Source organism: Botrytis sinoallii (genome assembly GCF_014898435.1).
Source record: "Botrytis sinoallii strain Bc 23 chromosome Unknown BSIN_002, whole genome shotgun sequence".
Classification (NCBI taxonomy): Eukaryota; Fungi; Ascomycota; class Leotiomycetes; order Helotiales; family Sclerotiniaceae; genus Botrytis; species Botrytis sinoallii.
The window spans coordinates 1,816,000-1,833,699 of record NW_024066029.1 but is presented as its reverse complement, the minus strand read 5'-3'; the positions used below and the strand labels follow the sequence as shown (position 1 = coordinate 1,833,699).

Sequence of the window (17,700 nt, the reverse complement as noted above, 5' to 3'; positions counted from 1 at the left end):
GCGGTAGACCAAGTTGTGGAGGGATGTTGATGGCCTTCGAGAGTCCCTGAGACTCCGCAGCAAGCTCTTGCTTGGAAGTAAATTAGCACAAGCACGATGAAATGCGTCTGTACTGTAAAACATGTGTCGCCAATGTGTATAGGTATATAGGTAGTATCTCTTCGAATGAAGAATGTCTTGTCGAAAATGAAATGGAAAAGAAAGGGGTTCATTCTTTAGGTTCGTTCTTTAGGTTCATGGAAAAGGTTGCGAATTCATGATACATATCAGATGTGAGATTGGGTGTCAGAATACTATATATTAATGTCATATTGATGATATCCATGGATGGATATATCAAAAAGCAAAAAGTTTATCGCGAGGCTATGAATAAATTTCAAGATACTGTGGCTGATGCGGGGTCACTTAATAATCGTGGCTGATGATCTGTAACCTGAGGCTGTCTAAATAATTTTTGGCAGACGAAGGGCTTTCAATAAACGCGACTGTCGATTTGAACGCGCTGGTCAGGGAAGAAGTTTGTCCAAATATTCTGCTTTTTGTTTGGTTTGTTCGATACCTCTGCAGTTTGTTTCAGCACTCTTTTGATATAGGAAACCTCGCACATCTTCAAACATGGCGATGAGTAAGTTTTTACCTGCTGTCACCGAGCATATGTCTTAAAGAGCTTCTGCTAACCACCCCGCTATGTAGATATTGATATGTCACAGGGTAAGTTGTATCTGTACACACCACCAAATCGCCCTGGAAGCTTACAAGAAATTTATAGCTTCTGTGATCAAGGATGAACAAGGAAGACCTTTCATCGTTGTTAGAGAGTAGGGATTTAAGTCTTTCCTGCCGAAAGTTCAAGTACTGATGAGGTTATAGTCAAGGAAAGAAAAAGAGACAACATGGAAACGAGGCAGTCAAATCACATATTCTCGCAGCGAGGACAGTAGCCAACATTGTCAAGACCTCCCTTGGTCCCCGAGGCCTCGATAAGATCCTTATTTCTCCAGATGGTGATATTACAGTCACAAACGACGGTGCTACCATCTTGGGACAGATGGAGATTCAGAACCACGTTGCAAAGCTTTTAGTCGAACTCTCAAAATCTCAGGATGACGAAATCGGTGACGGCACAACTGGTGTGGTAGTTTTGGCCGGTGCCTTGTTAGAACAAGCTGCCGAACTTATCGACAAGGGAATCCACCCCATTCGCATAGCTGATGGTTACGACCAAGCTTGTGATATTGCTGTTGCGGAGCTGGATAGAATTGCCGATACTATCGAATTCACAAAAACACAAAAAGAGAATTTAGTTAAGGTTGCAAGGACAAGTTTGGGAAGTAAAATCGTCTCCAAGGCCCACGACCAATTTGCCAACATTGCCGTTGATGCTATCTTATCTGTTGCTGATTTGGAGCGTAAGGATGTTGACTTTGACTTGATCAAGGTTGATGGTAAGGTCGGTGGATCTCTCGAGGATTCTTTACTAGTTCAAGGTGTTATTGTCGACAAAGACTTCTCACACCCTCAAATGCCTGATGAAGTTCGAGACGCCAAGATTGCTATTCTCACATGTGCATTCGAACCACCCAAGCCAAAAACCAAGCATAAGCTCGACATTACCTCCGTTGAAGAATTTAAGAAACTACAAACATATGAAAAGGACAAGTTTACCGAGATGGTTCAACAAATCAAGGATACTGGTGCCAATCTTGTTATTTGTCAGTGGGGATTTGATGATGAGGCAAACCATCTTTTATTACAAAGTCAATTACCAGCCGTGCGATGGGTTGGAGGACCAGAGATAGAATTAATCGCCATTGCAACGAACGGTAGAATCGTACCAAGATTTGAAGATTTATCAGCTGAGAAACTCGGAAGAGCTGGACTAGTCAGAGAGATGAGCTTTGGTACTACCAGGGAGAAGATGTTGGTCATCGAAGAGTGTGCAAACACTCGTGCCGTTACAGTCTTTGTTAGAGGAAGTAACAAGATGGTATGTTGTACAAGAATTCGATATTTGTATCGTTACTAATTGGTTAAACAGATCATTGATGAGGCGAAACGCTCCCTCCACGATGCTCTATGTGTTGTTCGTAACCTCGTTAGAGACAACAGAGTTGTTTATGGTGGTGGTGCTGCAGAAATCGCATGCTCATTAGCCGTTGAGGACGCCGCTGTTAAGTCACCTGGCCTTGAACAATACGCTATGCGCGCCTTTGCCGATGCTCTTGATGCTATCCCAATGGCTTTGGCAGAAAACTCCGGTCTCTCTTCCATCGAAACCCTTGCCTCTGTCAAGAGTAGACAAGTCACCGAGAAGAACACAAGATTAGGTGTTGATTGTATGCAAACTGGTAGCAATGACATGAGAGATGCTTTCGTTATCGATCCATTGATCGGTAAAAAGCAACAATTGATGTTGGCCACTCAACTTTGTCGTATGGTATTGAAGATCAATAACGTCATCATTGCTGGAAACGATGAGAATGAATTTTAGAATGGAAAAATTGCCATAGTAAAATAGACTAGGGTTCCATGATTCAATAGATTCATTGAAGCGCTTCAATTTGATACACCTATTAATGCCAGGAATTTTGAGGCTATCGCCGTTGCTAGTTGAATGACCCTGATATTGCAAGTGTTTTTGTGGCTCACCTATCATTAGGGATAGTTGCGAAGTGAATAGCTTAGGTGGCCATGGTTACCTATGAATTTACTACACGGGCAGCTTGTAAGAATTGAAGTTTGAAAACGTAGATCGACGACTGGTTAGTTACTTCCTATCTTATTTGTGCTCGCATATTCCATATTCGCAGCTTCCCATTTTGAATAAACAACAAATGTATTGCGGATAAGCTAACATCTGAACCTTCCCGGATACTAACGAAGATGGAATCAGAGACGTTAACACTTTACTGCATATCAATCAAAAATCAACAAAAACGACGCAAAGTCTCAACCTTTACAACCTTTTGCATTTGCCTGCGATTTTACATGCCACTACCTACTCCATTGCCGCAAAGTGATTCCAAATAATACTTTCTTGGCTACAACTTTGTTTACTCCTCATCCCAAAGAACTACACCTAGTACCCACCTAAGCTCTCCAAGGGAAATTGATATTGATTTAATCATACCATCTCTTCTTTGGCCCATCACACATTCATACTTCACTGCTACCTCTCACTCACTTGCTTTTTTTTCAATCTCTAAACAAGGATTAATAGGGCAACTGGTCCCGGGTATGTACCTCATATGATTCACAGTCTGAGCCTCATCCGATACTTTATTACTTCAACTACATCAACTTTGTTAAAAAATGAATATTGACTAGGACAACCAATAGAATTTTATAAAACTCTTCACAACAAATCCAGAAAACTCTTAATAGAAATTTCATTCAAGGAAGAACCACAACTTGTCCTACATATTCAAGACCAATATAAACGACATAATTATTCCAAAGCCCCCTTCTCATCCAGCATTTGCAACTTGCAGAAGTCTTTACTCCTCACGTGGAATTTCTCCCTAGTGCCATTCTTTCCCCCTAGCTTGATTTCTCGGCACACTTCGGGTTGGGTTAGTAGGGAGTTGAGACTTCTTTCTTCATTTTCATACTTCTTCCATCATACATATAACTCTTCAGATACTCCTATAACAACGATATCCAGCAAGAAAGAAGACTCTTTGAAAGTAACTTATCTTTCAAGCAAAGTGTTATTTTTTCATCACGAATTCCTTTAGGATACCATAATTACTCTGAGATTGATCCCTCGAATTTATCTTACAATTCGAAGATTCGATAATCATTGTTCTTACCTTCAACATTGTTTCCTTCCTACTTGCTACAGCGGAGATAATTAAAGTCTGTCCACTGTATCAAGATGTCATTCTCCAGCTTCTATGATCAGCCACTTCGACAAATTCTTTCCGAAGTCGTTAAATTAAGCCGCCGCGAAAAAGCCCGCCACGATGCGAATATCTTAGCCCCGTCAAGCAAAGCCCTTACAGATATTGCAATCGAAGTTCCACAAATAGACTTCGTCGACGCTACTCCAAAATTAAATGAACCTTCTCTGGTTGGCATCGATCGGACCCTTCATCAGATTAAGATTGCGCGGAAATCACTTGGATTTGAGGAATTGATAGGAATGACTGAAACGGCATCATTCGGTTCTAAGACTAAACAACGTGGCACTGTTCCAGCTGTTGCTGACACAGGGCTTGATCGGATTAGGGCCGCTCACTTTATATCCGACGTTAAAGATTCACCAGTTGAGGCCTCTCGGATAGTATCTGGAAGTGAGGAAGCTATATCAAACGACGCTGCTCCACTTGTTCCAGTCAAATCTGAAGCGCGTAGTTCCGTTCCGATTACTACTGATGTAGGGCTTGAACAAACCAAAGACGCTCGATCTACATCTGATATTAAAAATCCACAAGTTAAGGCATCTCAGGTAAAATTCGGAACTGGGGAAGCTGTATCAAACGAGGCGGTTTCAGTTGTTCCGGTCACATTCAAAGAGAATAGTGCCGTTACAGTGGCTACTGATGTAGGACTTGACCGAATTAAGGCCGCTCTCTGTACTCCTGATGTTACAGATTCAAGCGTCAAAGTCGCCAATTCTACTTCCGACGCTGCAGTCTCACCTGTTAAAGTCTGCAAATACTTCTTGAGTCGCAAAGGATGCAGATACAAGCATAACTGTCAATCCTTTCACGATCACAATGCCATGGCTAAGCTTAAGGAAAAATGGGCGGCCAACGATGCCAAGAATAAGCTTGAGCAAGTTCGCACTAATCAACAGACTGCCTATACAAGAGAAGTCCTTGCACCCAAGAGCAATAATTCAAATATCCCTGTTGCTGTCGCTAAACCTTTAAAGCCCTCCCCGAAACGCCCATCAAAGAAGAAGAGGCTAGCTTGCAAAAACTTTCATTCTCCCAATGGCTGTGTTCAAAAGAATTGCCTGTCTTCACACGACGAACTGGAAAAGCTTATTGACGACACCGTTCCTGGTGAAGCCCCAGAGGTTTCCAATACTATCTCAAGCAATCAAATCCCCAAGGGTCCTAAAGCCATGTTACGCAAGCGCAAGGCTAAGAAATCTTCAAAAGCCACGGTCGTCAAAACTTCTGAGCCGGAGCAGATATTTCCGGCTGCGAAACCCATTGTATGGGAAGGCAATCCTAATTTGGGCGATGAGGCCTATTGCACCGGAGCCATTCTCCAAATATTTGGCAAATTCGCCCCAACGAAAGAGGAAGCTATTGAATGGTGTAAAGAGATGGGCGTGAATCGAAACTTTCGGCATTTCAACAACTTTGACAATCTTACTATGTGGGGTCGAGCCATCAATCTGAATACCGATGAGTTTCTAACCCATATCGGATATCTACCAGAAATCCCCGTACGATTTACATTCAAGGTGCAGCTCTATATCAAAAAACTTAGAGCCGCCTATGAAGCAGAACAAGCGAGGCCAAAGTATGATATTTTCCATTGTTTCGATGACCTTCCTAACGAGTTGTGTATGAAGATCTGGGGATTTGCAGTCAGACGTGGGAGAACTCTCACAGTCAGTCTTAACCGGGATGCAATTCATACTGAAGGGGGTCCTGGTTTATTCAAACGTCGACGTGGAACTTCACCTTCACCATTATGGCTTGTTAACAAGCAAGCGCAGAAGGCATGCATGTTGGATAAAAGCTGTGCATTCTACTTTGGCTGCGATTATTTCTCCTCGAGATTCGATACATTGTTTCTCAACGATTCCGCAGAAAATGTCAATCTCTATGCATCTCAAATTGCCTTGTGGAGAGGCAACGTTGTACAAAGATTATCCTTTCCTCATTACAGACTTTGCGACGTCACAGATATGCGTCTCTTTGCCACTAGTCTCTACAAGGCTTTCCCAAATCTTATTCGCCTCGAATTCAGTCTTTCAGATGGGGAGTACTGGTCTAAATACCGAGAGAAGGCTTCTAAAGTCGTCGAAGGAGCTGATACTGAAATTGCCAAGGTATATAAGAGACGTGGTGCCAATATCAAATTACCACGTGTTCGTTTTGTCCTGGTACCAGAGGAACAAGCTATGGGAATGGGTATTGGTGGTATTGGCTGGTAGACGGGGGTGGGTAGTTACTTGGAGTTTGTTTGCGAGGAATTTGTGCAGTTCTTGATGGTTCTTGATAGTACTTGGTTGGATTTCATGCAGAAGGGATGGTTATTAAATAGTTATGGATGAATGTCTTGAGTTGAAATGGAAGATTGATATTATTGAATCTCTTTAAAAACGGCTGACTTTGCTGAAAGGTTTGTGGTATGGTCGATACAAATGCGCACCTGTGATTCTGGACGAGATGGTCGTTGTTATGATATATACTTAGGTGGAGAGCAACAATGAACGAAATGTAAGTTCCCGCTACTGATATGGAGGACAATTGACTGAAACAGATTTCTTTGTAAGTTTGTAGACATTTGTTTTGCTAATTAGAACCTACGATTTGTGTGCATATAAAGTTATAACCACTACTTAAATCCTCCCATCTTCATCATCTATCCCAATCCGCACCAACCCGCTCACTTCGTTCACTCCCATCTTAATTTTTTTCCCTATTCATCCACTGCTCTCACTACTCCAAACACATCCACCCCCATCTCAAAAAATCCCCCGGCCTCCGCTTCTCCATCACTACATTCAATTAGAACCTCAACACTGTACGTATCTTCAACCGCGGTGGCATATCAACTTTAAGTTGCACATCGATTTAAGAATTAATATTGATCATCGCCTCATCGAAAAGAACCTCATTCTGATCAAGAACTGTGTGTGCGAGCGAAAATTTTCGCTGTTGTCCCTGGAAAAATTTGTGGCTTCGGGTTGTAGATGGGATGATGGAGATTTTAGATCGTAGATCCTCAAGCCCGATCTCAACGAGGTCGATTCCATCGAAACAAACTTTCAAGTCGATGATTCTACTATGCGGTATGAAATAGGGAGGCGATGAGTGAGGATTTTTCCGGCGTCGGCTTCGTGGTCAAATCGAAGCTCGTTCAACACGAAATCAAAAACCCTGGTATTTGGAGGCCACTCCTGTCTAATAGAAGTTTCCAATTTGGGTGTATCCCCTATATTGTGTTGACTGATGCCCAGGATATCTGAGGAAGTGGATTGTTCATCTAGTTGGGATCCACAAAAGGGTCACGAATAGTGAGGAGCGAAATATGGTCTCAGTAATTTTAGCCGCCGTCTTTCTCGCTGCTATGTCTACCGGACCTTAAGCTCATAAGCCCTCTTAGAGATCTGGCCAAAGTGATATGATGTATATTTGATCTCTCGGTACATCGAAACCCCAAAAACCTGTACCAAAGAAATGTTATACCCATAAACGCGTTTGGTCAGCAGTGATGCCGACCAACGTCCTAGGGCTCCATTTCATGTATTACTCACCCTTGAGCGGCTGATTTTTTCATTCTCAACCCCATTTTGACTGCTTAACCAATATTATCATTCTTTGAGCCCAAATAACATCGCCACGTTCAGTTCAACTCAATGTCGAGAGCATTGGGGGCGTTGAGGACACTTGACTTCAAGCTTCTAGATAAACCACACGATGATTGAAACAAAAAACATCATGATAAACTTCTTTCTTAAGAATCTGATTTGATCATGTTCTTCGCTCCAAACTTTTGAAGTGATTGATAACAGAATACATCCCATCGTGAGTATCCAGGTTGCAAACTCTATAATTTCAAAAGATGATATAGGTTAGCCTTAATGTTTGATATTCCAACTCGTCGGATTCGTATACGCTGCTGAACCAGAACAGTATGTATATTGAGAAACATGCGAACAAACCATAAATCCCACACAACCATCTTGAAAAGAGTACAGCCCAAATTACCTACATCAAGATCATCACCCACCCCAGAGTACCAACCATCACTTACCCCTCCCACGTGATCCTCGGACAACCTTCCCCATTCCACTCCACCCCACCACGCCCTCAATCCCAATCACGTCATTGGTTTCATCTATCATCGGTCCGCGGACCAAAATTTCACAAACTTCTGACAAAACTGCATCGTTGAGAAAGAATTGCATGTAAGAGTCATTCAGACTCACTAGATTATCAAACATTTCCATTTTTTCTGAGAAGATTATCTCGGTATATATTTCCAATTGGGGATTTTGAATTGCTGATTGCCAATTGTGTTTACATATCTACTATATATACATATATTCAGTTTCTCTTCTTATATATCTTTCTTTCCTCCCTCCTCCCTCTACAAACAATATCGACAAACCAACAGCACACGCATACACCCACCCTTCAACCTCACCACACCCACCCCTCAAAATGACCATAACCCTCCACTTCGTGCGCCACGCCCAAGGTTTCCACAACCTCTGCACCGCCAACCACACCCTCCCAGACCCCCTCCTCACCGATCTCGGCAAAGCCCAATGCACCACCCTCTCGCAAACCTTCCCCTCCCCCGAAAAAATAACCCACATCGTCGCCTCCCCCCTCCGCCGCACCCTCTACACAGCGCTCTACTCCTTCCCCCGCGCCATCGCCCGCGACATCAAAGTCATCGCGCTCCCCGAAATCCAAGAAACTTCGACTCTCCCCTGCGATACTGGCTCTGCGCCTGCGGCTCTCGCGGAGGAATTTGCCGGAAGCGTGGATTTGGGACTGGTGCATGAAGGATGGAATAGTAAGAGTGGGAGATGGGCATCGAATGCGCCGGCGATTGAGAAGCGCGCGCGCGAAGCACGGGTTTGGTTGAGGGAATTGGGGAGAAGGGCTGAGAAGGAGGGGATGGAGGATGTGAATATTGTGGTGGTGACGCATGGAGGCTTTTTGCATTATTTTACGGATGATGTATGTTTTCTTCTTTTTCTTCTTTTTGGTGTTATCTATCCATCTATCCTTCAAAAAAACTCAAATGAACTAAAAACTAACTTTCTTCCAAATAGTGGGAAGATTCCTCCCTTTTCGTCGGAACCGGCTGGACCAATACCGAATTCCGCTCGTATCATTTCCGCGCCGCCGATTCAAGCGATCCCAATGCCGCAGTTCAAGAAACGAAAGAAAGTAGAGAGAGAAGGAAGGGAACTGAGAGACCACTTACGGATGATGAGCAGAGGAATTTGAAAGCTGCGGCGGAGAGTGGATGGCAGCAAGATGGGTTTCAACAGAAAGTAAAGAATGAGGAGGGGAAGGAGGTCGAGTTTGCTGCTTAGAAAGATGGAGATGATGTAGATGGTTTCGGTATAAAGAGATGGATGGAGGTTTAGGACTTGGATTGTTGAAAGATATTATAGATTGCGTATAGATTTTGAATAGATTAGACAGACTCGGGTAGATGTAGATGGATGGATAGATAGATAGTTCGCATGCTAGAAAGCAATCATAGAATTCACTTATTAGTAAACGGTGCTATGTAAACTAGAATCATAGCACATATACATACAAGTTATTATATTTATATTCCTGGAGTATAATCCCGCACTGAACAACCCTCCAAAAAGCCAAACACACCAAGGACTTCTTGACAGATATAATATTCATTGATAATCAATGATCTCATGCGGTAAACCTATATACCTCTCTCCCTTCGAGCCTCGTCACCCCAATCACAACCCCCCTTCATCAATCCACTCCCTAACTACCGTATCCCTCTCCACCGCCCCATCCCACCCCGCATCTCCAACCTCCATCTCGGTAACTCTCTCCTTCGCAGTCTCATCCGCATCACAATCCTCATCCCATTGAACTCTTATTTTCAATTCATGCATTACTACACTTCTTCTCATCAACTTTGTTAGTTCTTGAGCTTGTTGTTTGAAGATATTGTTTCCTTTTTCTCCTTCATCTGTCTCTTCAATCTTTCCCTCATCTTGTGATGTGTTTTGTGATATATCATATGCTTTCTCTCCAGTAAACGGAAAAGGAGAGTATGTAAACAACGATCTTGGTATCCGTAACGATGAGTTAGCAGGTGGGAAGATGAGATTTGATTTCCGGGATTCGAGGAGGGCTTCATGTGGCTCTTCTTCATCATCTTCGGTTGCGTACTCGTTTGAGAGATCCGGGTGTGGAAGCTGGGGATCAGGATAGCGGGAGAAGTCGTCGGCTTCGATAGAATCTGTACTTTCAAAACTAGATGTCTCAGTGGGTGGAATGGAAGCGGGGGGAGGAACGGGCCATCTTTGTGGAACCGAGATGCCGGAGTTGCGAAAGAAGAGGATGGGTGAAGCGAAGGGATCGAAAGTCTGAGATGGAGATGAAAAGAGACGAGTTTTGAGGGCGTGTAGGGTCAAAGTTGTCCAAGGAGAACTTTCGTATAAGTCTAACGTTGAGAGGCGATTGTAGGAAAGATTTGGTGACGAATCTGCGGATTCAGAGTGAAAGATTGAGGGGTCGGGTGTGGTAGAGATGGGAGTCCAGTTAAAGATTCCATTATGCACTATGAGAGAATGGATCTTAGTGGGTAAGAAGGAAGAGGTAAACGATTCTGTGAGGGCGATAGAGGTGGCAAGAGTACCACCAAGGTATGATCCATAGATTAGAAGTGGTCGTTGAATTGGTTTTGGATTGTTGTAAAAATAGGTTGATTCTAGAGGTTTAGGCTCCGGTAACAGAGAGGGAAGGTAACTTTTCAATAGCCAACTATACGCTTGAAGTGTATCATGAACTGTGGTAGCGGTCAGTAAAAGCCATGGGATAAGTTGAGAAGTCTCTTTTCGGCAAAGAACCGAGAGATTGTACGCCAGGTACGCCAGGTACGCCAGGTACGCCAGGTGACATGATTGAGATTAATTTACTTACGTGGTATGGGAAATGTATGAGATCTTTGTTTGCGAAATGAAGTTTTAGGGTCGTGGGACCAACGGTAGGGTATGTTAATGACAGGATATGAATTCAATAACCATGAAGGTGTATGGAATGATGAAAGTGGAGAAGACGGGTATGGTGGTAAGTAGATAACCAGAGGTGTTTTGGGCGAATCGCGAAGGAGAAATCCATTGCGAATTCTGTATGCATAATGTTAGCTTGATTATCATTTTTTTTTATAGAAACGCCATGGAAATATATCACTAACCAATGTTGAACATGTACAAGAACCCTTACGCGATTGGCACGAAGGCGTCAGCTACTATTACTTATCTGGTGGATACTTACACCATAACCTTCTATCCATTGCGTTGGTAAATCACCCATCATGGCAAACAAACTTGCTTGAGAACTCACCCGAAGCCAGCATAGTTACCAGGGGAGGAAGACCACTTGATCGTTTTCCACACGTGATGCGTGAATTATCTTAAATAATGTGGAATGCCATACCGGGGGTATTTGCTTCACGGGTTAGGCTAGAACTATGGCCGGATAAATAGAAAACATAAGTTGTCAACCTACTCGACGGTGATGTGTCCCGAGATACCACAAGCGATATCATATTTTTCCACTTGTAGCGGCGCAGCTGTTGCCAATTGTCTCAATTTTTGAGCTGGCCATTTCTTGGTTGCAACTCGTGCAAATATGCGACATGTGCGTATACTGTGCCCATATTCATACAAGCGCATTTCCAACGATTTCAACTCTGTGATGTTGAATGTAGGAGTAAAGTATGATATCCAAATTGGACCTTCTCAGTGCGACGAGAAAGACAGAATCACGATATCAAATTTGAGAGATACCTTGCGCGCCTTCAATCAGCGGTACTGTTCAGACCCGTTGTCTCGTCTTGTATTGTGGAAGCCTTTGGAGAATTTCATTAACATGCAGCAAAGACTCGTTTGGTGGTCGCCAAATCTATAGCTTGCGCACTAGGTTGGTTGAATGGATGGAAGAGCGTTGATTGAAAATTATCGGCTTGACTTTCTTACATCGGTTGAGAATGGATACCTAGGCTGACAAGGGGAAGATGGCGCTAAGTCTGATGGAGTAATAAGTTATCAATGATCAACCCTTTCACTGAATTATTACTAATTTATTAGTTATTATGATTCTCATGATGTTTCTGTCTATCTGGTATCTAAAACAATGAGTCGGTAAATGGCCCAATTATTTCTATGTGTGCAAATTGCCTCCCGCGCTGATACATACTAAGTACAGAGTGAAGTGATAGCTGGAGGTATGTACGAGTTTTTATTGAAAGTCAGGTCCGTGCACTTGTAAGCAAATTAGCAATAATAAGATCTCATTTTATTTTCTATTTTCTAGTAATTGAATCATAGATCAATTATTCAATATAAATTATTGATTTTATTTCGAATATATTAAGAAGACAATAAAATATTATAGAATGTATAATGATAGAGTTTATTATTAGATAATATATTAACATATCAATTTATATATAAGATGTTTATTTATCACAACGTGATATTCTCGTCTACAAAAGGCGGCATTCATGATGATTTGCTCAAGAAGACATTCCAATGATTTCACCCCTCGATCCACTCATCATTTTCCCCCATTTCAATCGGTTTTCTCTTCCCCTGAACCAAACAATCTGAAACTAACTTCATTGAGCTGACAGGCAGGAACCTTGGAGAGCTTGGGAGTACTGTGCGGTACAACTTGAGAACTTGCTTGTACTCCCAAGGTAAAAGAATTGAAGCACCGCATGGGGGGCAGTGCAAGTAGGAAGAGAATCAGGAGATACACAGCATTAGCATTCAATACTAATGATCAAAGAGTAAGAAGGGCTGTCTGCGTTGAGCCATGATTGGTCAATGAGGCATTTTGCAAAACTGTGTGTATTCGGGCATTTTTCAAAGATACGATGCGACGAATCAAGATGGAAGACTGTTGTTGGTACGGTGGACCCCCATCTTGAGGATATAAACCGTTGAAAAAAGGGTTCTATACATGTGATAATGCATATGATATATGATATATAGAGTACGAGTATCATATTGTCCTTTTCTACCATTAGAAGATAATACCTACATATTATTAGATCAGCGCAGCCCATAGAGAGTCACACAAGCACGCATGAGCAAAAAGTAAGCATGTATCAGAATCATCTACATGTAAACACTCAATCCCTCAAAGGATTGATATCACGCCCAGCCCTGTTGGTTAGAATTGCGATTTTCCCCATTCCCCATTGAGTCGAGAGGACTTACGCTACCAGTGCCGCAGTCTTGGCTGCGCATCCAATGCTCTAACCCTGGAAGGATTCCAAAGTGATCAATCACATTTACCTGGGTAATCGATGAATATATAGTATATGTATATACATACATACATACACGCACGTACAATATATACGCACTCATATAGAGAAAAGGTGTTCTATCTTCAAACATCCGTAATCAACTCCTCACGTTATTGTATGCTTCCCTCATCTCACAATATCAAAAAACGCGTAAGATTCATGATTCAACATTTCACAGCATCTCCATAATTGAACATCTACTTAGGTACCTACGACCTACGAGCGCTTGCATGGATACTTTCGAGCATGGCACAGACTCCCAAATCCTTCTACCCCTGCCTAAACTCATCATCCTCTTCTCTCATTGGTCCATATCGGGATTCCAGATTCACACATCGAACATTTCACCTCAAACTTCACTCAAGAGAGAAGTCAGAAAAGTCAATCTTTAAAGTTAATCTTCTCTCCCCTTTCCGCTTGTTCAACTCCACCAAAACCAACCTGGGACATTGTGGACGCAGTCACCAAACCATTGAATTCCCTTATTCTACAATTCTTTTCTCAATACAGATATTACACATCTTCTTTTCCTCTCCTTTTCATTAATTACACTTTCTCTCCAGAGAATCTTCGAATCTTCGTATCTTTGACTTACATAATTCACCTTCGCTCCTCGTAAGTTCCGTACGCCTGTGCTTTACGTACCCCGTTCGCATGGATTTCAACTTAGCCTACCTTGTTCCAAACAACTTACGATATATATCTAGCTATCCAACTCTCAATATCCAAAACCTAAAATTCAAAAAATAGCTTTCGGCAAATTACGAACGGTCAAACCACTCATTTACTTCTTCATGGCTTTCAGTTGAGATAACCCTTTCAAGTTGCGTCCAGCAATCGTCTCACACAAATCCTCCATCGATACGCGCACGAACACTCTCTAACCAACCAACAAATTCACCTACAAGATGGCAAAAAGGAATTGGGCAAAATCATGCTGTGGAGTGATGAACAGCATTCTAGCAGCGCTGGCATTGTATGGGACTCTATACTTAGCAGTACTCATCTTCGAAAGGGGAGCTCTTCCAAAATCGCCATCTGAACTTTACAAGAAACCCTCTCATGGATCGTCTTCTGAACATGGTTCTACACCTGTGCCCCCTCCACCCGCAACACTACATATCGAAAAGATCAATCCACATGCAAATTGGTTCAACAGACCCGAGAGTTTGGTTGTTCCAAAGGATGACTATTTGGGAAAACGACCACACATCGATACGGTTGCGAACCTAACAAAATTAGTGGAAGAATGCAGAGGATCATACAAAAAAATTGAGAAAATGCCATACGTTTTCGACTGTTTATATTATATGAATGAGGGTGAGAAGGAATATTATTACATGCCGGCACAAGGAGAACGAGCAAGCGAGCAGCCCCCCAAGTTGGCCGAGTATCTCAATTCAGATGGTCGGGATAACTCTTTGGCTCAGTACCCATCGCAGAAAGCTTACTCAAAGTCCTCATCTGGTCAATGTAATGGGCCAATTGTACCATATCACACTTACTGGACTGGCCCTGCGACTTGGAGAGTGGAGCTTTTTATAAAAAGTTACTTTTATACGCAAAATCTTCCTTGCTCAAGGTTATTCATATGGCTAGATGGAGACAGGGACCCAAATGCAATCGACAAGTTTATGACCCGAGACCCTCTCTTCGAAAAGTTTGTACCATTCGTCGAAAGGGGTGACATCACTCTGAAATTGTGGAAATTTCCCTCTAGAATACCACTACCACCTGGAGATAACACGGATGGACGTGGATATTACAAAAACCCAGGAAAACCCAATGCAAAAGGCGAGGTTCTGGTAGCGGATGGACTTGTCCGGGATTCAAACGACCAGGAATGGTTGATATTGACAGAGAAGCAAATGACATTCTTGCCGGTTGCAGTTTCAGATGCCATGAGATTTGTTGTTTTGCACATATATGGAGGATCTTATTATGATATGGATGTTATCATGCTACGAGATATGCGACCGTTACTCATTGGAGATGAACATTCATTTGCAGAACGTTGGGGAGGGCATTCCAGTCCTGGTGACTATAACACTGCGGTGATGTCTCTGACAGCCAATTCTTCTTTATCCTCTTATCTTCTACGAGGAGGTGTGAGAATGGGATTGAACTTTCACCCTCGAATCATTGGCGTTATGGCTGTAAAGGATGGCCGAAATCAAGAATTCAAAATGTTGGAGACTGCCGCTTTCGACCCGATCTGGACTGAATTCAACTGGGATAGGCTAGGAAGATGTACAGTTCCATGTATCAAAGATTATGGACAAGTATTTAAAGGGAAGAATGCTTTTCCAAATCATGATGAATGGGAAAGCTATGATGGATCACAGCTGAAGCTAGCCTCAGAGACCAAATCAAAACATTTCTGGGAAATGAGGTCTATTGAGGAAACAGAAGTTGAGAAGCGTGAAGTCACAACAGAACGAGCAACAACAGGAAATGGTCTTGAAATGGTGACTGTTGATCGAGCAGCATTAAGCAAAGCCGAGTACAGATTGGAAGAGGACAAATATCCACCAACAAATCGAACTCTAGAGAATTTCTTCCGAGGCGCATGGACATATCATATTCACAATCAGGTAGGTTTACAATTTCTTTGGACAAGAGTTTGGCTAATAATACTAGTGGCGCAAAAATCCTGAACCATCATCATGGCTTAACGTCATTCAAAGAGCGCAAGATGGTTTCTTCTCTGGTTCACGCACCAATCCATACGGCGAGACATGGCAAGGTCTTGAATTACCTCAATACGAAATATCTTGGGAATACGCATAAAATATTTGATATGGATATTTCATGAATATCAACACCTAAGACGGGTTCCTCTTCAACGCAATCTTACGAACAACACAGTAAATATGTGTATGAAGTCAATGTCAAAAATAAAATAAAGCATTTAACTGGTGGGCGCATGCACATATACTCGGATTTAAGTAATGGTACATATATACACGGGGCAAGGGCATACAATTGTGCATAGCGGGCGTTTGATGTATTCGTACATTCGTTTTTTAGATCCTTTGACCCAATGGATTCGGGTATGGGAATGGAGTTTATTTAGGGAGTTATCACATGGATACGTACATATATAGAAAATATATGAGACGGGTTGGGATTTAGCAACGCTGTGGGAATTCAGCAGTAGGGAGAAGAACGGATGGCAATTTGTGTCTACTGGCTTACCTATCTAGCATTGTATCGTATGTACGTGGTTGGATGGATTGGGATGGGATGGGATGGGGTGTTACTTGAACATCGCGGGTAGAATGTTTAGAGAAGTTTTATACCCTTGCGTATCTTGTAGGAAATATTAAGAAATATGAAAATGAAATTAAAATAGAAACAGAAACCAAATAGTATTTCGTGATGGGATTTTGTTGGTTCGAGAAAGATACGGAAGACGTGGTTCCCACTATTAGTAGGCCCCTAAATGTCTAATTGTATTCTATCTCAAGAGCTAGTTAAGTGGGAAAATAGTAGGCCTTATATAGGCACTACTGAAAGAGCTAGTCTCTTTCGCATTCGCTTAATACCTTTGATACAGTAGCCATTGTATTGAAGTCATTCCTTTGAAGTGAATACCCTTGGTCACACAGATTTTCTAATGTGGAATTTTGTTTTGGGGATTGGGGTATGAGGTTTCCAGACGGGAGATGTTGTATTATAGATGGTGCAGTAGAATCTGGATGTGATGAATGAATGAATGAATGACTTGGTAGGTAATCTTTGTTAGGTTGGGGTTGGGGTTTAAGTATGGATGGTTTTGTTGGCGTTGGTGTGGGTGTGGGTGTCGATAGTATGGTTGATAGTGTTGATGTTGATAGTATTGGTGTATTGATATTTAGTTTATATATTAGTGTATTTAGATTATGTAGGTGAAGTATTAGGTATTTATTAATGGGTTGACGAAGGAAGGGGTGGGGAGACAGAGTAGTTGACTCTTAATAGCTTTGTTGATGGCTTTGTGGCTGGAGTTTTAGTATAGATATACTAAGTAAATAAGTAAGTATTTAGTATTAAGTATTAAAAGTATTGAGTATTAAATCGATATCTATTAGTAGTTTAGTTTCTTTTAGAGGAGAGAGGGTTGGAGGGTTGGAGAATAATCTTTTCGAGGGGGAGGGGGTGTAGTTTGTGGTTTGTCGATAGATCCTAGATAGATATTTCGTGTTTCGAAGCGCCTTTTTATTATTATTATTATTATTATTATTATTATTATTATTATTATTATTATTAGGATTTATTAGGATTATTATTTTATTATTATTATTATTATTATTATTATTATTATTATTATTATTATATTATTATTATTAGTATTTTAATATAATAACATTTAATATAATAATGATTTAATATAATATATTTAATATATACAGAGATTAGTTTTTAAACTCTTGATTCTTATAATATTTGAATTTAAAATAATAAATTAAATTCTATTTATTCTAT

The 17,700-nt window shown here is 41.6% G+C and overlaps 5 protein-coding genes across 5 annotated transcripts; 4 read left to right on the top strand and 1 right to left on the bottom strand.

The window, feature by feature from the left end:
• Nucleotides 1-615: 615 nt before the first annotated feature.
• Nucleotides 616-2,491, top strand: EAF02_001601 (uncharacterized protein; the record flags this gene model as incomplete). Its single annotated transcript, XM_038897649.1, has 5 exons — nt 616-625; nt 694-711; nt 770-818; nt 871-1,987; nt 2,039-2,491. 5 exons carry the CDS (start codon nt 616-618, stop codon nt 2,489-2,491), a joined length of 1,647 nt encoding a protein of 548 aa, XP_038762624.1.
• A 1,386-nt stretch (nt 2,492-3,877) lies between these two features.
• Nucleotides 3,878-6,121, top strand: EAF02_001600 (uncharacterized protein; the record flags this gene model as incomplete). Its single annotated transcript, XM_038897648.1, has 1 exon — nt 3,878-6,121. One exon carries the CDS (start codon nt 3,878-3,880, stop codon nt 6,119-6,121), a length of 2,244 nt encoding a protein of 747 aa, XP_038762623.1.
• A 1,972-nt stretch (nt 6,122-8,093) lies between these two features.
• On the top strand, nt 8,094-10,794 carry EAF02_001599 (uncharacterized protein). Its single transcript, XM_038897647.1, has 2 exons — nt 8,094-8,885; nt 8,981-10,794. Exons 1-2 carry the CDS (start codon nt 8,358-8,360, stop codon nt 9,245-9,247), a joined length of 795 nt encoding a protein of 264 aa, XP_038762622.1. The 5' UTR covers nt 8,094-8,357; the 3' UTR covers nt 9,248-10,794.
• EAF02_001598 (uncharacterized protein) lies at nt 9,641-11,590 on the bottom strand (the record flags this gene model as incomplete). Its single annotated transcript, XM_038897646.1, has 3 exons — nt 9,641-10,701; nt 10,836-11,041; nt 11,424-11,590. The coding sequence occupies 3 exons, from the start codon at nt 11,588-11,590 to the stop codon at nt 9,641-9,643; spliced, it is 1,434 nt and encodes a 477-aa protein (XP_038762621.1).
• A 2,551-nt stretch (nt 11,591-14,141) lies between these two features.
• On the top strand, nt 14,142-16,023 carry EAF02_001597 (uncharacterized protein; the record flags this gene model as incomplete). The annotated part of the gene is made up of 2 exons (XM_038897645.1): nt 14,142-15,827; nt 15,874-16,023. The coding sequence occupies 2 exons, from the start codon at nt 14,142-14,144 to the stop codon at nt 16,021-16,023; spliced, it is 1,836 nt and encodes a 611-aa protein (XP_038762620.1).
• Nucleotides 16,024-17,700: the final 1,677 nt, after the last annotated feature.

Excerpts from the sequence above, each read along its gene's own strand:
- EAF02_001599 (XM_038897647.1), top strand. The coding sequence starts at position 8,358 with ATGACCATAACCCTCCACTTCGTGCGCCACGCCCAAGGTTTCCACAAC. Across the intron at positions 8,886-8,980 it reads TGCATTATTTTACGGATGAT|TGGGAAGATTCCTCCCTTTT; the intron begins GTATGTTTTCTT and ends TCTTCCAAATAG.